The sequence below is a fragment of the Ixodes scapularis genome, unplaced genomic scaffold (assembly GCF_016920785.2).
Source record: "Ixodes scapularis isolate PalLabHiFi unplaced genomic scaffold, ASM1692078v2 PGA_scaffold1__304_contigs__length_218370807, whole genome shotgun sequence".
Lineage (NCBI taxonomy): Eukaryota > Metazoa > Arthropoda > Arachnida > Ixodida > Ixodidae > Ixodes > Ixodes scapularis.
In genome coordinates, this window is record NW_024609846.1 from 36427228 (window position 1) to 36450602 (window position 23375).

At 42.1% G+C, this 23375-nt stretch overlaps 1 protein-coding gene across 1 annotated transcript in view; it reads right to left on the minus strand.

Annotated features, from left to right (window-relative positions):
* LOC8024054 (plasminogen) overlaps positions 1–23375 on the minus strand; it is a 46036-nt gene that overhangs the window by 944 nt on the left and 21717 nt on the right. Inside the window, exons 2-8 of the mRNA XM_042290141.1 lie at positions 15942–16456; positions 10251–10549; positions 9899–10025; positions 4835–4944; positions 3899–4014; positions 2232–2482; positions 1688–1851 (exon numbers count right to left, since the gene is read on the minus strand). Coding sequence (XP_042146075.1) covers positions 1688–1851; positions 2232–2482; positions 3899–4014; positions 4835–4944; positions 9899–10025; positions 10251–10549; positions 15942–16456 — 1582 coding nt within the window. The remainder of the gene's footprint in view (positions 1–1687; positions 1852–2231; positions 2483–3898; positions 4015–4834; positions 4945–9898; positions 10026–10250; positions 10550–15941; positions 16457–23375) is intronic.

Genomic DNA, 23375 nt, shown 5'->3' on the forward strand with positions numbered 1-23375 from the left:
AGACGTGATAGGTAAATAAAGGAAACATTGGAATTGTTCCATGAGCGCGAGGACTAGTCCAGGCCTCTGCAAGGAGGCGCGTCTTTATAAGATGGTTTTAGCCTTAGAAAAATAGAAATTATGAGTATGAATTAAACTTTACGCTCAAAGTTGAATAAAATACTGCCGTCTCCAACAAGACGGGCACCCGCAAGAGCACAAGAAAACCTTTGGTATTATCATCGATAAAAGTAAGACTCACAAAAGAGCGTCACAAGAACTTGGTAACGGGTAAAAGGAAAATAAATAAAGGCTTATGATTGACGTAAAAAAATAACGAATAAAAATGAAGGAAAGTATGCTGTCGAGACCAGTTTTAACGAAGTCGGTTGTAACAAAATAGCGGCTACAGCGAAGCGATTACCATTTAACGTTATTGTTTACACATTTTCAATGGATTTGTGTCTGTTTTTAGCGAAGGAATTTGAGCGGCTCCCGCGGATATAGTGAAGAGAAATATTGTGATAATATAAAGAAAATAATAAAATTCGAAAAGTTTTTCAAATCTCAGACCGCCGCACTTTGCTGTCGCGGCCGAGCGGCCACCCAGATCGGGCCGCAGGAGAGGCTGCAAAGGCTGCCGGCAGCCTCTGCATTGTCGTCTGCTCGGCGGCGCTTTCCCGCGTCGCACGCGGGGAAACCGTCGTGGCATACCGACAGGGGCGTTCGGAGCGCTAGAACGCTAGCGACAACGTACTGGCGGAGATGACGGAGAGAGCCTAGCTGTAAAAGAGGGAGAAACTCCAACCGTTGAGAGCATTCGCCATTTAGTGCAGACGCCTCCTGGGAAGATTGGGGCAAGTACGCCTGCGTTTGGTTCTCGCGTGGCCAGTTTGGCGAGGAAACTGGGCGTATAGAGGCGGCCACATTTGCAGGAGGTGAACGCTTTTGAGTTTTGACTCCTTGCATGCTGCAGCTCGGTTTGCAAAAGCGGCCCACAAACCACGTGATTTGGATAGAGCAGTTCTCCCCCCTTAAATCTAGTCTTTCTATACCTACGAAAGACGAGCTTGAGAGCGAACTCGGTGCCGTGCGCGCTTATTGTTTGCTTAGTGTTCCGTGTCGGCGACGCTGGTCGGTGTGGTCGCTCTTGCGCGAAAGTATAGCTTCGCTCAAGCACCGATTTGGACAATCATCGACATTCAACGATGGAGAGTCCGGGCACCGCCGGCATCTCGACGAGGAAGACGAAGGTAATCTCCGCGAAACAAAAACATGCCATCCTTGACGAAGTGCTCATGAACCTAAAGAATGCCGTCCACCACCGGCGTCCTCCGCGGCGGCCGTCGCAGGTGTCGACACGGGCAGTATCGTAGCTCGCATGATTTTTTCTTGATAGGAGCTTCTCGCAGTTGACAAGCAGCGGCTCCGATTTCGCAGAAAGCGAGTGCAGCGAATCCTCGACCGATTTCTCCAGGCAGGTAAACATGTGCCGGCGACAACACGATTTTTTTTTTTTTTTACTTTTATGATTTTAGATATAACGTAGAAGCAGATATAGCGAAGAGATTTCAAATACCCGTTGACTTCGTTGTAACCAGTCTTGACAGTAATCAATCCTGGTTGTTTTCCCAAATAATATTCCCAGAAGGAAAAGTGTCATAAGAAGTTGCCAAGCTCGAGAATCCAAAGTAAACACTAGGTTCACCTGGCACGCGTCGACGCCACCCTCCCTGCGTCCCGCGCAGAGTTGGGCTGGTACAATGCCCTTGTCGATGTGCTGAGAATGAAGCGGGTCAAACACTTTCTTGCATTCCGCGTTGGACCAAATCGGGAGCTCCACTTCGCGGAGCTCTTTGCTGCTAGGTCCCCCTGCAAAGAAGTATCAGCATTCAATTTACTCCACGTAAGTTCGGAATACAGCATCAAAGACCTCAAATCGAAACTAAAGAAATTTGGCCATATATACGCCAAACGTTATGGTATCCCTAGTCATGCTAAAGAGATCAGTGGGTGGAAATGTCTGTTCTTGCTATATAATTATAAGCAAAAAGTTATAACGACGATTTTTATCGCCATATAATCTCCTGTGAAAAATATATGAGCGGACTTTTTTGGACGCCGCCTGGATTCTAAAAAAAATCCTCAATGTGACAATCGATGTGACATTCAATTTTCAGCATTTGTGTAGTATAGTCAGAAGCTTCGTTTCCTCACAAGCAGCATTGCGAAGAAAACGACTAAGGGATTACCGAATTTGGTCGATCCCCATCCGATGACGTGTGCCACCTTCTCGGCGAGCTGTCTGCTGGCGTAAGAGGGCGTGGGCAGGCAGATGGGCATAAAGGGTCGCAGCAGGTCCCTATCGAAGCGCACCGCCGCGATGTCGTAGTAATGCGAGTAGCTGCTGTACTTCTCGTGGATCACGATCTTCTCTACGATACGCTCCAGGGTCCTTCCGGGCCGGGGCGAGAAAAACACCACCCGGTAGTTCTGGGCCCGCCTGCACATGGAAAGAACACAGGTTATCACGTGGCTGCCTGTCTGGAGTAAGCAAACTGTGCTTGCAATCAAAGTGTATAAAACTAGGCAGTCCGCAAGTAAAAATGTCGATCTATGTGCACGTATGAGGGTGAATAAAGATACGAATCTCTGTTCGAATGTTTTTTTGAAAGTCAGGACCACTCTATGCAGATTCGTGCTCGTCTCTCTAGTGCCATGGAACCGCAGCTTTTCATCATCAAAGTTGAACTAATAAAGCTATCTGATTGATTGATTGATTGATTGATTGACTGATTGATCGATCGATTGAAGTACACAAGAGAATACTGAGTGACACAAGTATAAGTCACGTCAGGGTGCTTCTATGACGTAAAATACTAGCCTATGGTCTTTTATAGTTAAAAGAAAATTGAAAATGCATTAAGCTGCAGGGTATTATTCCTGGGTGGTATTTAGCTAGAACTGAATACAATTACTGAACGGTACCCAGTTTTAAGCAGACATAATTGCTTTACCAAAGCTGAAAGCTGGGCTAATTGGTGTAGGCTAAACATAATGTACGTAATACAACGCAGAACGACAAAGACAAGTAACAACCAAGACGGGACAGGCGCTGCGCCTGTTCCGTCTTGGTTGTTCTTTCCTTCTTGTCTTTGTCGTTCTACGCTGTTTTACCTACATTATGTTTAGCCGCAGTTCCTTTACTGTTAACCAGCTGAAAGAGTTTGCCCTAAGGACAAACCTTCAATTTGAATTATAATTTTTCATCTAAGGACTGGAAGGTCTGAGATGAACTAATTATGATAACAGCTCGGGATACCTACGGTACCCCGCCTACGAATGCTAAGGATGAAGAGCATCGTAGCATTCCTATTCAAAAATCTAATTTGTATGAGAAAGTTCTGTGTCCAATAAACACATATTAATTATACAAGATATATAAGAACACATAAAAACATATAAGAGCCATAGAAGAACTATATAAGAACTATATAAGACATATAAATCATATAGAAACAATATAAGAAAGTCGTGAGAAGTCTCTTATAAGTTTCTTATATTGTTCTTATATAACTTATATAGATCTTATATAGTCCTTATATAGTCCTTATATGGCTCTTATATGTTGTTATATATCTTGTATGATTCATATGTGTTTATTGGGCACAAGAAATCTATCATACAAATGGCTTTTTCACTAGGGATACTCTTCCACAAAGTACACCACAGTTCCCCGGAGCTAAAAAGAGATGATATTAAATGTCTACATCTAGTGAAATAAATAAGGCGACGTAATTAACAGACAAAACCGAGCTGTTGATTCGTGGTGGGAAAGAGACGTGGTATGGTTGAGGGGGAGAATGAAAAAGCACTAAGTTTTCATATCGAGTTTTGGCTGATTACAAGTAATACTTACTCGGGAACTGGACTGAAACAATGTGCGGCTGTGAGCATATAGCGCGAAGAGATGATACTGCCGCCACACAAAAACTTGTACGTCACCTCATCCGGGTTCAGTACTTCGAGTTTGGCCTGAAGAAAAGAAATAGAGTATCTTAGTCATCAAAATTTTTCATAGTGAAATATGTAGCTGCAATTTTGCTTAGCTTCTTTGCGTCAAAGAAGTTACAAGGTTTTATCAAAAACGTTTGCTTCAAAAACTCAAAATAAAAGAAAAGAAAAGTATTATAACACACGGTCAAATGTAAAAAAGAATTAAATCATAAATAAGTTGAAACTACATCAACGCAAGCAAATTTATGATTTCTTAAAAGCCTGCATAGTGAATGTGTTTTCTGCTGAGAATTGCAAAAACTGGTGCGTACGAGAAAAGAGACTTAGAAAACAAACGGGCTAATGGCGCAGGAAGGGGACAGACAAATACAGCCTTTTAAGGAGTGAAAACACCTGCCACTGGAACGTTGGTGCTCCAGCAAGATAACATAAACCGTGATTATTGTTTCTCGGGAGCGTCGCATAAACAGTATTTCTACTGACCTCAGGTTAATACGCGAAGTTTTATTTAACCAGAGACTATACTTAACAGTAATTGAGCAAATCCATATTCTTGAATATTGCTACAAACTCTCGCAACGATGAAGAAGATGTCTGAATAAAAGCTGCAAACTAAATTTTAGTTTATATTATTTCCAAGTGCTGCGGTACTGAGTTGGGTTAGATAACAGTGATATACACGCAAAACTAATACATGACATTGCCACGCTTGAATTTCAACAAGATCAAACCCTCTCGAGGCTACTTTTTTAAAATCCTATATGTTCATTTCTTCATATATCTTGACAATTTGTATTTACCAGCACGGTAACTTAATTAAAAGTATATATAAATGTACCATCCAGGGCCAACTCCTGTGCGTCGTCACATTGCCTCCGACGATGAAGGGCACAGTCTGGTAATCACTCTTGGTATCTTCCGCAAATGCCAGGCTCCGAACACCGCACACTGCAATGGTTAATCATAATTGAAACCTTGGTTAAAAAGCTAAAATCAATTAAGTTTTGTTAACTTAAGAGCAAGGTATGTCCTACTCACGACAACGCAATACAAATTAATATAGTGTTCACCCAAGCTACCTTTCGTAAGACCGGAAAAACCCCTAATAATCAATGTACAGCGCGGAAATACCTATATGAAATTTCTTCCTGGTTGCTAATGGCATAAACGTCACGCTGTTGCAATTCGTAGGCACTCAAATGGAGTAGACAATTGCTTTTATAATAAATGAAAATATGGTACATGTGCTTTAGGAATAGAAAATACAAAAGAGCAAACAATAATTTATATTCCGCTTTGTAATTTTGATGCAAAACAAAAACAAAACAGCTAACCTAGTCTAATTCAGGTCAAGGTGTCCGCCATCTGATGAATGCCTATATATTGACGTGTAAGTTTGTCACGCGACGCCGTTTTTGTGCCCAACCTACACAGCAAGAGTGTAACAAGCCTACTGACCCTATGAGCTTGGCACAAAGACGCGGACTTTTTTGACACAAAACAGGGTCTGCCTGGCAGAATATATTAAACATCCTAATTAGCATAAAAGGCATGATTAACTGAGCCTGTTATTGCCCTGTGACCGACCGAGCATATGTCGCTTGCGTGCATGGTGAATTCATTGCAGTTTGTCTACGCGTCACTATATACCTCAACATATACAGCTTCAGAGAGGTTCTTTTTTGTTAAGAGTACATAGATTTATAAGCAAACCTACGCGGCATTAGGCTTCTCAGTCCTAAATCAGAATAAATCGAGCGTTTCTTAGACAGTACGGAAATATAATTGTTAGGTGGTTGATAAGTAATTCTGAGATGAACTTTGGGTTTTGTAACCTATTTAGAATAAGTGAGTAGGTTGTATTCACACAACCGAAAATATATATTTATACATCTGTGTCCTGGATGCTTTCAACACGTTGAAAGTGATTAATAGTCTATGTTGAAACGACAGGTGCAGTTTCGCGTTTTCTTAATTGTATGTTTTGTTACCTAATTTGTGTCAAAACGCCTCGATAATGCTTTCAGTATGCTAGTCATTATTAAAACAGTTTTATGTGTTTTTTTTAGGTGTTAACCTCTACACCGTACGATAATGCACCTTGAGTTATGAAGCTACGTCAATACATGAGAGAACATTTTCAAACTCGTCCGTATGCAAAATGTTTCGAAGTTATCGCATGTTGAACATGATTGTAAACCTAAAACTGGGGCAGAAAAAATATCTTTTCTGCCCCAGTCTCAGGTTTACAATCATGTTCAACTTACACCAGCTCGCCTGCACTCTGACTATTTTTTCGTTATTGCATGTCTACTCGCTAATGACGGAAGCATCGTTCAATATTTGTGTGCTGCCTCTGCTTTAGCACTGGTGCATATTTATTCATGGAACAGGACAAAGTGTGAATTGCGACCAGTTCCCGTGTCATGAAGAAAGTGATTGCCCTCTACGAACGCAAAATCACTTGCAAGTAACTCAAATCGACGTCCTTTCTTACGAAATGCTTCTTCTGTTCTAAAATCTGCTCGAGCGGGTTTCTTCATTTTAAACTTTGAAAATCCGGGTACGTTTAGACTGGTGGTTTTATTTCGTGATGAGCGGCGAATTGGTTTGTACTTCGAATTTTCGATCACAATTATTTTAGTTTTAGGTTCACGTGTACAGGACCGTTTGGTGGTGTGGTAGTTTTTGGTATCTCTCAAATTTCGGGAGGAATAGCACTAGTTCTTCGGTACGGAGCACAGAATGCCAAAGCACGTATTTCGCGTTTCGTTATGTTCTCTAAGACACGTACGTTGCGTGCCTGAAGCATGTGGTCAGGAATGCTGCCACGGGCGGCTAGAAGTCGAGACAGGTTGCGTAAGTGCAAAAGGGAATGTTCTGCTCAGCTTTTTTTTTTCGCCTTTCCGGATGCGAATCAGCTGCGACGTAGAATGGCTGCACTCCAAACCATTCCGTACTTTCGATAAATTAGAAAGGTGGAGCAAATTAGGAATTAATTCGGAGCTACCAAAGACGTAGGAAAATACGTTGCTGAGAGTATAAATATTGGCGGACAAACCGCCCTATCAGAAACATATAATTGGAACCAATATGCTGAATCAAGAAAAAAGAACAGCTGGACTCTTAGAAGAAAAAAAAAACGGCGGAACTGTACCTCTGATAACGATAGGGCAGTTACAAGATTCGACCATTCTCTTCACGAAACAAATTATCAGTCCTGTGTTATTCTACAGTACAGTCACAACGGTAGCTGCGAAAAGTCTCGGCGAATAGACCTTTTGCTAGATTACCCGAACTCAAGGAGCGTGGCTTGAGTGTAGTTACATGCGCTGCGCATACTGCCTTCTGCTGCAGTAACTGTTCTAGAGTAAAACTTGAAAACAAATGGCGCTTTGCACGCGCGCTCATCGACGCCTTAATATGGTTGTTTACTTCGAATATTTAATACAGATAAGGTGAACGCCTGGAACGCGTGTGCCTACGTTCCCAGCACCCTTTTTGATGCTTGGGTAATTTAGCAAAAGGTCTATTCGTTGGGTCTCGGCGTCGCGTTCAAAACAAAATATAAATGTGATGAGTATCGGACCACAGAGAAAACGCAAGCACATAACGTGAAGATTTTGTGAAAACTCTGTATGCCATTTGGTGCGCACTGGCCGGCGTTCGGAACGCGCTGCATTCCACACGCGCTCTCCGCTCGTGAGGGTCGACGCCGCCACATAGCTTCCCCCTCCAGAGAAGGAGACGCTCCTCTCCGCTCGATTCCAAACGCTTTTTATTAATTTTTTTCCGGAGTGCGTGAAAGCATGTTTCCCGACACAAGTTCTTACCAATGACAATGTTACGGCGGCATCCTTTTATCGCTATTTTTTTTTTTCTATTTTTCCAGGCAGCGCGAGCAGTGGGCATCGGGTACACAAAACCAGCAAGTTTAATGTGGCTTCTGTGGCTTAGCTGAGTGGTGATTCCTTCGCTTCACACGCATCGGACCCAGGTTCGGTTCCCGCGGGTGGCGGTGGCGGCGGCGGCGGGCAATATTTTCTTTTTAGATTTTGAAACATCGATGAAAGACGCCCTACATCGCCAAATGCAACATCAATAACTGCAACTACAACATCAACAACGAACGTCATTTCCAGTGGTTGGAAGAGACCCCCAAAGCCATTGCTGTAAACGTCTGCAAGCTGACGTTTTCTAGAGAACACAAAGACAGCTTGTCATGACTAGCAACAGAAGGATCCCAGCAAATGGCGAAGCTTAAAATTGCAATTAGACACAAAAGAAAAATGCAATGTGCACAAGAACAGTGAGCAAGCGAAATGTCATGCTCGTTAACCGGGGCCCATTATATTTTTGTTGTTGTCTGTAATTGTATTTTGAGCTTTTTTTTTTTTTTCTAAATCCGCTGGGATTTTTTTGTTATTCGCCGTGATTGGCTATGACGTGTTCCGCAGTTAAGTAAACTCACATATATACATTCTTTTCCCAGCGAGGGTTGCAGTTCCGGCACGAGATGACGTCAAACTCCGGTGACCACCATGCTCGTGGTAGAAGTAACTTCTATGGTCCCTGACATGCTAAGAGACGCAGGGCGTGGTTATTATGTTGGCACTTCTTGCTTTGTAAATTGTTTTTCTACCTTATTATTGGCTAATGCCTCAATCTCACTTGGCTTCGGAGTGATGATAAGCTGCCTGAGACTTGCCGCCGCCTCATGTTTCTTAAGCTCTCAGTGACCGAAATTGTTGTGTTTTCAAATAAAGAAAAAGCATAATAAATTGCAGCGCACTTAACTGCAAAAATCACTCGCGGAAAAAAAAAAAGAGGAGAGCGACGGTTTCTGCTATGGAGACCACTTTTACTGTTACGTCGGTGTTCCACGCGAGCGAACGAGGGGCCCTCAGCCCCAGTGATGCGTCCACTTCTTGTCAGAAAGCTCGTTAGGATTTCTTGGCTGTTTGAGTTCGGACAAACAGTACTTTTGCGGCCTGATTCGTGCCATACTGTTGACATCTTTTTATGCGGGAACCAAACGCTATAACGTAATGCCAAATATTTTACCTGGCCAATGAGAACTTCTTTTTTTTTTTTTTTGACTAAACGGCTAAAGGAAAGAAAGCAACCCTACCTTTTATCGTTAGATTTTGCGAGCAATTTTGGAGGATTTTAGTGTTTTAATTTTGTGTCCTTAGAAGCAAACTTATCTCGCCGACAAGAAAGCCCTTCAAGCTAAAACATTTCACCTACAGTTAACCGATTATTTCGGTTACAGTTCGCTCACTTAACAACAACCGTGAGCTTTAGCCACAATGCATCCCATCGTGATCTTTGGAGACTATCCTGATGTCGCCGGCACACCCTTCTTAGCGAATTCAGTATAATCGCCCTGGTCAATAGGCATGTTACTGAAAATTTACACGTTCAAACCCACACCAAGGCAAGCCATGTTCCATACTGGACTGCAAGCAGCATGACGCGAATACCCCCTTCCTAGCGTTATGTTACATACAAATCATAAATACCTGACACTCAAATGAAATAGGTACTCAATGTTTTTGTTGTAAATATGATCCCGCAGAAACGCCATATCGAATAATTGGTTCTGTGAGCAATGTCACGTATATTAATTCTTATTATGTTTATATTAGTCTAATTTTAAGTTATCATATAAATTAAAACAAGGTTGAAACCACGCGCTACGTCACGTGAAAAGCTTGCCCAGCGAGCAAGCAACAGAAACCACTTTGCATACGATCAATCCAACATAAAGTACCCGGGTGATAAGGGCATATTTCTGTGCACTATGAAAATACCTGCCTAGTGGTAAGCATGCTTACATTCGGGTTCCATAACTCTCCGGGGACTAAGGCTATTCACCCATTCGATAGAATGTACTTACGTGGCTGCAATGCCCTCAGGTTGTTAGGGTCCCCATCTTCAGGACCAACATCTATGGGTACCGGTCCGGAGACATCCCCTACTGGCGGTTGAACTGGCCGCGTAGGTTGAGGCGGGTTGGGCTGCGGCTGCGGCTGAGGCGGCTGCTGCGGCTGGGGTTGAGGTTGAGCATTCGGATAATCCTCAGGGGGTGGCGGGGGCCGATTTGGCCGAGGTCTTTGGCGGGGTCTTCCTTCTTCTTGAGAAGGTAGGCCATCGTCGGGAGGATATCCGTCCTGCGGGAAGCGGTCCTTAGGTGGCGGACCCCCAGGCCTGTCTGGACGCGGCCTTTCGAATCCAGAATGGGGGTCTACCTCTTCGGGGTAGGGTCGGTTTGGCCTTTGTGGCCCCCCGTCGTAATCGTCGTAGTCGCCTCCCCACCTGTCCCCGCCTCCACCTCCGTGCCCACCTCGGGGTCCCCCTCCGTGTCCCCCTCCGTGTCCACCTCCGTGTCCCCCTCCACGCCCTCCGCCCCGTCCCCCTCCGTGGCCTCCACCACGACCCCTCCCCCTCCCACGACCTCCTTTTCTATGCTTGCCGCCACCACCTCCACCCCTCTTGGCATGCCCTGGAGGAACGCCACCATGGCCGGGAGGGATGAACCCGCCGTCATCTTGAAGAAACGGAGGGTCCCGAGGAAATCCTGCAAAGACGGGCACACACGGCTCGTTGAAGAGGATATTTCTACCACGTCATCCTCAGTGCGTCTTGATTTTGACTTATAGCCGTGAAAGCGTTGTCTGATTTTATACCCTCACCCGGGAGCCAAGGTGGTCCCCTGGGCGGTCCTGAAAGGATATGTGCAGATCTTTGAGCATACTCCTTCATGAATTCCGTAATATTTTCCCTAATGACAGGTGTAAGTATAAGGTTGTATCTGATATCCTAAAGGCTTAAGCTTTAAATTAGAAGGTGCCGCAAGCGCCTGACCTTATGCCCTTACCCGGGTGCCACGGTGGTCGCCCAGGCCCAGGGGGCCCTGAAAGGATACGAGCAGAGCTTTGAGCACCCTCGATCGTAAATTCCATAATATTTTCTTTAAGAACAAAATGAATATAAGGTGTGCGTCTGAAATTCAGATTTTATGATTTTATGGTACCGTGAGCTACTGACTTTATGCCCTTACCCGGGTGCCATGGCGGTCCCCTAGGCGGCCCTGAAAGGATATGTGCAGATCTTGAGCATACTTTTTTTTTAAACACTGCGTAATATATTTAATAAAAGGAAATGTTATGAGGTGTGCATCTGATATGATAGCCTCACACCTCATATATTATGAATCGGCAGGTCGAACGAACGCATACCCTTTCTCTTAATTTGATTACAGGACGGCATCCTCTTGCAATTCACCCTTTCGATATATGCAGTACGCAAATCTTACACTTCAAACATGGTAAAGAAATAGTCGTTAGTCGTTTATACAGCGGGAGTTTAGTCTGCCAGAACATTGCGACAATTGTTATCCACTGTAATTGGGCCAGTGCAGTACGACTGTTAGCCTGAGGTCTTTAACGTGCATCATGCAGTAGTGATACACGACCGCACGCCGGTGCGATGCTCATCCAGATGGAAACAGGCAGGGGTGGGGATTCAACCCAGGATCCCTGGATTCTGCAGCGCGAGCTTTCGCTCCACGAACACCGAGCTAGTGTGCGCTAGCCCACCCGCCACCGGCCCCCCTCAAACTTGTTTATGCGGCATTACTGATGTCGTTTATAAACTTTTTAGGACGAATAAAATTAACATATTGCCTTTATTTTGATATCGCGTCATGCATTCTCACTCCATGAAGTGTTCGAAAAGCCACGAAATTTGGAACCTCACCGGGCGGCCACGGTGGTCTTCGAGGTGGTCCTGTAAGGACACGTGCAGATGTTTTAGTTCCTTTTTGTATGTGAACGTTAATTGTGAAGTGTTATATGTGCACGTCAGTGGTCAAAACTAGGGTTACGAGACGCAGAACGGGGTTATAAAATAGCGTCAGAGAGTACTTATCTTTTTTAAGCTGGAACATACGCATGAGATTTTCTGGCATGCTGAGGCGATTCTGATAGCAAAAAGTTATCCACGGTTGTTCAAGAACTTTGTATTTCGTGATCAAGCGACGTATACATCAAACGAGTGCAGTCGTTTTTTTTAATGTCTTGCGCCTTTTTTCGTGTATTCTTTTTAAAGGAACAATGAAGGCGATTTTAATTATTTTTTTTTAAATGGTGTTTTTAGGCTTCTTGGGAACCTGGCATACTGCCCAATTTTTGATAGGCATTTGTGACGCATATTTCTGTTCCTACGAAAGAACTGAAGAAACCGAAACTGAACTATCTGCGTTTCTTGTTTTTGGGCCTCCGAAAACGGAGGTGACGTATGGAGTGACGTCACATGTGAATTGTCGGTACCGGCAGCATTTAGTGCGTCGAGACTGGTTACCGCGGTGGGCTATAGCAGCGCGGTGGCGCGGTCGTTTCGTCGGACCAACATGGACGGCAATGCCGCTCTCGCGAGCGAATTCGGGCTCCCGTTCAGTTACCTGACACCAACAGAACGGGAGATGCTCCTAAGGACACGGAACTCTGGATGCCTCTTTACGAGGACGCCCTAGAATTGCCGCCGACCCAGAGTGATTCGCCTCACACCTACGCCCAGACTCCGGCTAACCTGAAGGTTCTGTTCAAAGTCTCCTGATCGAAAACGTAGCGAACAAATTCTGACGCCATCGCCGAGACCTCTGCGCAAGACAACGCTGTTCAACCAGAGACTTCGCAATGCTTCATCGCTTGGGAGTAGGTAAAAATTAGCGTCGCCCGAACGATCACGGGTCTTCAGTCGACCGTTTGAAGATCCTTCAACTGCGCACAAATTTGGCATGACTACCGCTTTGCAGAATCCCTCGAGTGCCGTGTTCCTAAAGTAAACATGGCACCGACATCTGAAACCAGAACCAAAAAAACTCCCGCGTGCTTCGCGCTGTGTTCTTCATTTTGTATATTTTGTTTTCCCATAGTTGCTCGTTGCCCGTTTCGCGTGCAGTGTAGCAAAGAGAAAAATAAATATGGTGTTTTGTTTACGGTTTAGTTATCATTTTCGGTTCGATTTATAGTTTTCATGGTTATTCAAGTGGAATTAGAACAGTGTTCATAAAAACCACGAACCAAAGCGTGACCGAGGGCACGTTTCTCGTTTCGACCAATCGCTGACACGTCTCTTGTGACGTCACGCTTCCAGGCCCCGCAGGGTCACGTGACCTCCGCTTCTGCTGGTTTCTCCCGCAATGCTCGGGGCGTCGCCTCGATCGATCCCGGTACGATTATTACCGCGACTGTTTAATTGATTTGCGCGGCACACAAGCGCCGGTTTCGGCTGAAATTTGGGCATCGTGGCCTGAGGCGTGCCGGGAACCCAGTTCAATCGCCAAAAAAATGTCCGAAATTGCCTTCATTGTCCCTTTAAGATTTATCTATCTTTTTTTTTTTTTTAAAGGTCGACCAAGTCGATTTCCTCACCACGGTGCCGTGGTCGTCTTCTGGGCCGTCCTGAAAGGACATGTGACGGGGGTTGATTGTTTGTGTTTTGTTTAATAACATCTTAATAATTAGGTTAGTGAAGTTAGTTGTCGTTAATCAACATGTTCATTGTATAGATGTTATATATTTAATGCGTAATATTGATGGCAAATCAAGTTACCGTCTGCAATAATGGCACACCTTCGTAGGGTTTTTTCGCAGTCCACACGCATGGTATTATGAATGGTACAATTGAGATACCCGGACCTTCCGCCTGGCTTCTTGTTTACAAATTAGTATTTGCTAGAATGCATTCATGCCTAAAATAGTTCAAGTTAGCATCCTCACCGGGAGGCCCCGGAGGTCTCCATGGCGGCCCTGTAAGGACATATACAGGGCAGTTTAGAGGATATTTTCTAAACTCAAGCACTTAGTACTAACTTGGGTGTTGGGAGGTGATAAAAAAATCATCAGGATTGAATCGACGAAGAAAAGAAGTGTTTGTTATCTGCCAATGTTGCGTCGTTCTGCGACTTAACCACCCCCGATTCTGTATCCCATTCCCCTTGAAGACAGGACATCAGGCAGTGAGGGGGTATGTTATGGAGCTGCTAGGGAGCCTAATGTTTATATTGTTTGTCACACTACAAAAGATATCCAAGCGTCCTTGCATCGCAAATATTTGATACCGCGGTCTAACATGTTTCTCTCTACATGATGTCTCAGCCTGACTAAAGCAAAGTTTTTTTTTTCTTTCTAATTTTAGACGGGTACCTTGCGAAGGCGTTTGAAATATTGAAATAGTACTGCAGCGCTGTTGAACCTCTTAATATGAGGTCCTACCGCGGCTTGTTATCGCTTATCAGTTGAGAGCGACTAAGTAGATGTCCTCACCGGGATGCCACGGAGGTCTCCTGGGTAATCCTGCAAGGACATGCACAATAACGTTGAGAGAATATAAAGGGATAATAAACTGCTTATTTTCTTTACACTACTCAAGGTATACAAAGAGGTGGATGCTGGAAGGGTTGGGAGACTGTAATTCAGAAAGGAAAGAAATGTTTTCTATTAATTTGGCTCGTAAATATCTGCTATCAACAAAGGAAGATTGAGGCAGCTGGGGGAGATTTATGCAGTCGTTGAAGTGTACCAGTTCTTAGCTGCCGATAAGTGGCCCGTTGTAAGTTTCTACAAATGTTTTATTATAAACTATGGTTTTAAGTTTTTATAACAATAATTGGAGGCATTGATGTTCTAGCTTCGTGCGATAGCGGCACGTACTTAGTAATATATAACGTTCGTCGTAGTTTTCTGGCCCCGGTGGAGACAGTTGCATGACTGCATTTTTCCGCGAAAAAGGGAAGCAATCTAAATAATATAACGGTCTCATTGATTATCCTTCTTTCAATACGTTTGCACTGAAATTTTGTTGAATAAAGTTTACGACTTTTTATATTCTTTCGTGAGAAGGGGCGCGCACGTAATTCTTTTTTATGTCTTTGTTCTTAGTGAGGCCGCAACTTGACTCCTCTTCGGGTAGCAACATATTAATGTTTAGTGAATTTGTTCCCTAGCACTAGTGAAACACATACAGATGTAGTTTCACTTGCACCATAAAAACATTGAAGTTCGTCATCTTAACAGAGGAGTTAGCCGTTTGGTAGGCGAAGCTGGAACGCAGGGAAATTGTGAAGCACTGCTACTATTTACCTAGTAGTGAGCAGCGAAGCCATCGTCAGTTAAAATGTTATGCTACAGATAACTGTAAGTGTCGTGTGAGTATGCTCAAAGATCTCACGACTATATTCATGAAGCTCAGTAAGGGTTGCAGACGCTACTGATGTTAAAAAAGGCTGAAGTCAAATGTACTGAAACCGCTAATATTGTTTGTCCTTCCGGAGCACTTCGCGCGCCAACATTATATTGTTCTTTTATTTATTTTTAATTTGACATGAAAAGTGTTCAATTTAAAGAATATTGCCCATGAGTAAAGCCAATTAAATTTTGTTTATGAACAAGGAATCTGGTCAGCCTCAAGAAAGCAGTTGGCATTTTGGCAAGGAGATTGACTCATTCACGACATTAATTATGAAAAAAAAATCTAGAGGTAGATGAACAAGTTCCTCATATTTGAAGCCTGAGTTACCTCACTTATAGGCAAGTTATTTGTACATCAAATTTAGTTTCATATTGATATAATCAGCTATTGCGTCGAAGAAAGAAACAAATGAACGAGGACCAAAGCAGAAAGCACAAGAGAACCAAACCACGGACACTACATGGCACCAGACGTCAAACAGCAGAACACTACGACCCCAAGCGATGTCTTTCCACATGAAGCAGCTGAAGCGTAACCGTGCCAACGACGAGCAGTGCCCTAATAGCCCAGCGTGGACAGGCGAACCAATCAGAGCGCTTGACGAACGCTGAAGCAGCGACAGCAGGGAATGCGACAGCGGTAGAAGCGATGATCCCAGCGGAGCTTCAAAAAACAAAACCACGTACTTTCCTCCTTAACAGAAGCGTCCTGCTGGATTGGGGAATCCGGGACGGCTTCGTTCTCTAAATTTTCATCCTGAACCGGTAAAGGTTTGTGAGACCTTGGAGGTCTAAGGGTTTCTGGACTAAGTCCTGTGAACGATGGCACGACCAAAGGAGCTTTTGTGGTGGTTGTGGCAGGCGGAGGCCCTTCGCCGTTCAGTACTTGCTGTTCCGGGCTGGTCTCGATTCCAGGGACCAGGGGAAGTCCTGGAGGACGTAGTTTAGCTGCTTCAGCTTGCAGCGACGCAATAGCCAGTTTTCTCAGGTGTTCTGGAGACACAGCGGGAACCACACCGACCTTGTCGACCCACTCGCCAAGAGGTGGACCTTGCTGACCAATCTGGTGTGTTCGAAGATGTCCCTCTTGTTGGCCATATCTTTGTACCCACTGTCCCGAACCGTCTTGGTACCATTGCTCTTGGAAACTGCCGCTACTCGTCTGGTACTGAGACCACACGCTCTCGAGAAAGCCTCTTTTCCTACGAACGTTGGTCTCGGGGGTTAGTGTGCGTTGAGTTGTTAGGAGTGGGACATGCCACTCACTGTGCTTGCGCGGTTCTGTAGAGGGTGGAAGCTCGCCCAGGGCTTCGCTGGGGGGAAGGGACTGTGCAGTCAGCGTTGGCGATGGCGCTGAGGGTAACGTGTGCGTCTTAGAAGACTGGGATGCTTGCAGTGCATGTTGCGCTGAAATGGTTAGCAAGAAGATGTTTTTTTATGCCATCAATGATAATTGGTAGACAGTGGCTTTCACATACGTTTGATCAATCGATTGGACAACTTGATTTGTGATGTGGTGGGGTCGGTAGTACCGAGACTGGTTGAATAATTAGCCAATAAAATGAAAGACTGAATTCTTTCTGGGCAGAGTACCCTGAAATCCTGTACAATAAATCAAGTTCTGCAATACGGACAAGCTCACTTGGCAACAGAAAGCTAGCACAAATTATGCAAATCATTCACCGTATTTACTCTAGTAATAGCCGCACTGTTTATGAAGAAAACCTGAAGGTTTGTTTTTCCTCGGAGCACGCAGATCGGCAATCACTGCGACCGACAGCATGATTCCAGCTGTTTACAGGTCAAAGACAACCTCTTCGCGCGAAGATCCCATCTGTGAAGATTGCATTTGTTTGGAGAATCGTGTTTTCGATCTGCTGATTCGCTATGCTATTTATGCGCAACGCAATGATTGGCTGCAAACGTTTTTTTGCGGGAAAGTAGACGCAAGGGCTTTGTTCATAAACAGTGCGGCTATTACTCGAGTAAATACGGTATATAAAATTAGGCATCGTGAGGCTGAAATTTAATATTTTCTCGATATAAAATTGCAAAGTTTTGTGCATTGACGCTTTTTATTTTTAAAAAATGAATAATTTAGTCTTTGACATAGTTTACCAATTTTCAGTTGAATCAGTTCTGTTGTGCTGATGGAGAGGGAAGGGGAAAGCTTTCTTTGCGACCAGCGGACCTCAACATAAGTTTTCTTTCGCATGAGCATCTGATCTTGACTGGGAAATAAAGTGAGGATAACGATTACCTTTCGTGAACATCTTTATGTATATTTAAGCTAACTAAAATGCCAGATTGGTGAACGTTCTGTAAATAGTTGCGTTTCACTTACCTGAATATGTTTCATTGGTTGCAGCTACTTGGTACGTTGAGTGAAGCGTTGCGATTACAAAAATAATTATAAATATGTCTTGAGAAAACAACATGACTTCCTGGAAACGAATGTGAATGCACAAACATTGATAAAAAGTAAAATGATAGGAGAGACTAACAAGTTGCACTACTGCGTAAATGTCTTTTGATTGTGTCATTTGCATGTCCAAGTTTTACCTCTAATTAAAGCTCTGAATTGATTAATATATATTCTCATATATTAAAATAATTCTATTTATGCCCAATCCGAGTGTTTAAGGTTTGTCACGTACAAAATAAGTTATTAAGGGAACCATTAGTTAAAACCATACCAGGCTACCAGTATTTATAGGCTGACATTGACACGCCAACTGTTATTTTTCAAGGTGGACTCAATAAATGGTTTATGTTCAATAAAGCAACCAATAAATTGTTTGCGCGGTTTTCTAGAAAGTATATAATATTTGTTTGCTCACTCTAGCGTCATTTAGACAAACGAGGTGTGAATGACATAAATAGGTGCCCCAAATTTAGCAATCTGAGAGAGCGGGTGATTCGAGGTTTTAAAATTAACAAGTAAAAATATATAGTCAAACTGTGATTTGCAAAGCTGTGACGAATAATGATATTTTATATATAATCCGCTCCTTGCCTCGGCATTGACGAAGTTGTGACGTCTTGCATTTTGATGTAGGCACACCTTGAATGGTTATACTAATGACTAAGTTATTTTCTCCACGTAATTGTGACATTGGATACAGGTAAAATATCAGTTCGTGCAACTTTATTTCTGAGCGACCTAATGTTTTGCGGAAATACAAATATACTTCAGAACGCTAGTATTTAATCTTAATTGAATATTAGATTACGTCACCTAGCAGTAATAAATCGAAAAATGCGAAGGAAACTGGCCAAATAAGTTGGAATTGCCGTAATTTTACAAATATTAGTGCAAATTAAATTTATACAGTGAATGTTTTTTTTATTAGAAGTTTCTAGCAAAAATAAGTATTTTTCTAAAAGTTTAGAAGGATGCCACCTTTTTATTCGACGTGTTATTGTCGTACACAAATGTATCGCCTTCTGTGCTGTCCCACATTGACCAACCGTTTTTACGAACACTCAGAGATGCACAAGGACTGTAAATAAGGGTAATTTGTAGTCTAGATTCTAGGTAGGCGAACATCTTTATACAGCTTCGCACTTTGCAAATAATTCTTTTGTTTGTCTGTGTACTCCTAACTACATCAGTTGTCAAAGAACCCAGGATTTTTGTCCAGAAACATGAGGACTGGCAGACATTCGGGGAGTTGTCCGTCGGCGCATCTTTTCAAAATACACGACTTCATACAGACAAGGCGACAACAGTGGCGCAACAAGGATACAACCGGTTTTTGTGCAGCTTCTACGTGGCTCGCATCGAAGGAGGTGCAATCAAAACAACACAGAAAGGCGTCTATACGGCGCTGAGAAGAACCTCCGTAGACGTCGACCATCTCAAGAACATTAAGACCATTTGAACAATCTTTCCTACAGGTCTGAAGGGTCCCAAGTACTACAAATGGTCCACGTCACTACGCGTCATTAGCGCGTCTGGTACTTCTTTGTTGTGACATTGATTTCAAGTGTATCCTGAAGGTGGTGAACTCTCTGCTGTGGCCGTATATGGGTTGTGGAAAGTCCAGTAGAAATTGAGAAACTGCGTGACAGAAAGCAAAGAAATTTTCTCCGGTCCAGAGTGTCAGGTTAACGCGTTAGCAGAAACTTTCTTCAGTCTATAGTTCATTCATGTTCACTAGCAACACGAGTACTATGTATCAGAGGCAAGAATAACTTCTAGTGTTCTAGTGTTCATGTGAATTGTGTAGAATACAAAGTATGTTAAAATAGGCAACTCTATTGATGTTGAAATTATAAAAAATTGACCTGAAAATAAATTAGGACTCCGCGATTTTTTCACATTTATTAGAACACAGTGCACACCAGCCCAAAATGTCAAGGCTTAAACAACTCCTGCATAGTCTGTTTCGCACTCGCGTTTATATGTTAAGTTAATAACTAACAAATATGGCAGATATCAAGGGAATTATCCATATAATGAACGAATAATAGCTTATTTGTTTTGCTACTTCATTATTGATGCCTTAGTGCCAGCCAAGATAAAAATATGTACATTTATATTTGTATTGCTTAACTAACTGTTACTAGGCCCTGTTTGGCGTCATCAGATACACATGTTGAGACGTGAGGCTCGTTTTGAAACTGTCACTCAGTCATAACTACAGTTATTCCACATAAAACCAATTTCGACGCCGACAAAATTATCAATTCTAGTTTGACTGTTTTGGGATATTTCAATTTACCAAGGTAGTCGTGGTATTTCAAACGTTGACTGTGGGATCATTTAATGTGAATGAAGATAAATTGTGTTCCAACTGTTGGATATTATTTAATATAAATGGGGGAAGACATACATTGTTTTTGACCCAGCAAATTTCGCAGCCGAGTGACAAAGAGTAAACAGTATACAAGATCTTTGCCAGCTAAAATTTCGTTTTGGACTTTCTCTTTGCATATAGTTCATTGAACTTTCTCATTGTTGTTTTGTTTACCCACCCGTTTAACCTATCGTCAGAGTAAGTACCTAAAATGACCATTGATTGTTTAAATATCTGCTTATGGTTATTGTTTAGAGAATTTAACCAAACCTCGAACTGCCATTTTCATTAGATTAAACGGCAAACAAATTAGAACGCCATCATATACTGTTAACAAAAATAATAAAAGATAGAACTAACTTGTAAGATGCTGATCCAATATAAAACTAAAATGGTGGTAATGCAATTTGATACATTCACTTGTCACTGTCATGTACGCCTTTTTATATAAAATAGTTATTATTATATTTCATACCAAAATCATAAAAAGGTCCTAAACCTCAGTTTTCATAGCGTTACGCCTATAATGTATCATTATTAAAAATAAGTACACACGTTTGATTGTATTAGAATGCGGAAGATAGTTTTGCAAGAGCGCCTGTCATTACTTTTTGAAAGATGTTACGACACCATAAATGAATATAAAACAAGAAGGAAGAATAGTGATGCATGTAATGGACATGTTATAAAAATGTATTCTTCCATGAGTTACACACCCTGCACCCCAAGTTCGTGATCTAATTGTGGTGATCTTGTTGCGTGTAATAATTAGTCAAAATTTTAAAGCTTCCAATATACAAACACTTCGCGGTGTACTTTATTTTATTTTTCAGTGAAGTTGATAGCCCTTTATGGCCATCGATAATTAATGAAAAAAAATACATATATTGCAAATTTATACAAAAATATTATCCGTTTTTTCAACCAATGCTGCATATGTGACAACTATTTTTATATCGTTCTTAAATAAAAATATATAAAAATATATTTATAATATACGCGCGTTGAACGTAGAAACGACTTTAAACAATTATTCATAGGAGTGCGTCTCATTTCTGAAGGGTACCTATATAAATTGTGTACACGAAAGTTTAATCAAATAACAAACTATAAAAAAATTATGACACCACGAACTTAGTGTGCTGCTCCAAACAACTGATAGCTACGCAGTTTTCATAATTTATATAGTTTATTGAACTATTCTATTAATATCATTCAAGGCCTTTTGCGTAGTTTTCCTAAGTTGCGGAGGCACCTTCCTTCAGATAATGTACCCTTTTAAAACCCCTTGTAAAGCTCAGAACATACAAATGCAAAAAGAAAAATTTACGGGCATGTTTTAGTCAAACTCTACAGCGATAAGAGAAGACGCGAGAGCTTCTTGTATACATTGACCCTCCCAGGTTTAGACGAAGAGCTAACTGTTCGGCTTTCTTGTTAAGCAAATATAACCAAATAATCAATTACCTTCAGTTGATTATCTAATTGGTTAAGCGGTTTGATGTGGTAGTTAATATGCTTGTTCAAGCATTGCAAAATTACAAATTTTACGTTATATACTGTCAGAAGTAAAGGCAAAAGCAAAATACACGCATCACAAATCAGGGAACATCATTGCTGGAATTTGTATGATTTCAGATGCCGTGTATGGGCTGAGGGGAGAAGTCGACGAGAGGACAGAATGAAATGTATTCACCTTTTTATTGGCGCTAGTTTGTCATAAACTGCATAATAAAATCAAGTAACTGACAAGTGTGAGATATACGTTGTTTATCGAGAAATTCGTTTGAATCAACTACGAGATGATGGACTCGAAGAAAGCAGCGTGGTAATTTACTGATCTGTGATCATTGTTACCGTAGGCGATAGCAACGTAGAAAACGGAACATAAATGCAAATAGGAAGGACTATGATTTAGCATGTGGCTGAGCAGTAAGTACACATAGTACAGTTTTTCGATACGTTTATCTATATTCTTTGAGTACAGGTGGTCTGTGAGGACTTGAAGATATAAAAAAAAGTGAACGACTCAGAATAAGTTTTACAGACAAGGTTGGTGTCGATTGAAAATAATTTACATTTCAGGGAGTGTTCTTCGTTATTCCAACAAATAATATTATACACTCGATGTTGATGCCCGTGACAATTTCATAAATTGTCAAATTTTGTTTGTAAGAAATGAGTTCAAAATTAATGCATTAACAACTTAAATTGCAGGAGAATTGATTATTCTCTCAGCTCTAATATTTTTAAAAGTTTTTGTGACATGCTAATTATTATGAAATCTATACCACGTAAGATGCAACTCCGAAAAGTAATACGGAAGTATTGATAATTCGTTAGGCAAACGCACATTACCAATAATACGTGATTACTGCGTATGCACTGAACAATTGAGACAATGTTAAGATAATGGCTTAGATTAGTTTCGCCAAAAACCTACATAAAGTTACTCTTTAAAAGTTTATTTGTTTGCATTTTTTGCTTGCCATTTTCAGAGCCTATCCGAAAGGGCGCGTAATGTATCATTCGTAGTAGACACCAACCCAATGCAGGACGATCGCTAACCTGGTATTTTTAAGCTTGTGTCACGCTGTAATGATACATGAACGCACACCAGTACGATGCTCATCTAGATCGAAACATATTCATGTAAGTACTAAGCGCCATATTTGAGTAACAGTGTCGCAGTAAATTAGAAGAACCAAGCATAAATTCCACTTTACAGCTCGCATATCGATACATGTAATGAATCAAACGAATTCCAGTCACTCAGTTGTAAACCTAGAAGAAAAGTAATACCGAAGGTTGCACACCAAAACTTAAAAGCACACCTTAAATAAATCAAAAGAAATTCGATATTTTTCTTTCTAAAAAAAAGAAACAACGTTTCTGATACTTAGATTTTTACCGGTACAATACATTCCTCAGACATCCTCGGCGAGCTTTTTTTTTTTCTTCCGAAAGCCAGTTTCTCCACAAAAAGATAGGGGCGTATTAAGGGTCGATTAAGAAAGGCCGCTGGGCGAGCGTCATTTGCGGTTGACCAATCATGTTCAAAACGAGACTTCTGGGGGATTTTCCTCCATCTCTACGACGTGCGTCGAAAGCTTGGTTGGCTGCCTTGTTTATACGGTGGTTTACCGGAGACAATTATGTAGCTCTGATACAATACGCGAAAAACCTCAACCACCATGTCTTAAATGGAAACATTTGAAACGTATATAACTAAAACACACATGTTTAATGAGGCGAACTTGTACCCTCAACTAAATAAAGGAGTTATAAGGGCGAAAGGGCGACTGGACACAGGGCGTAC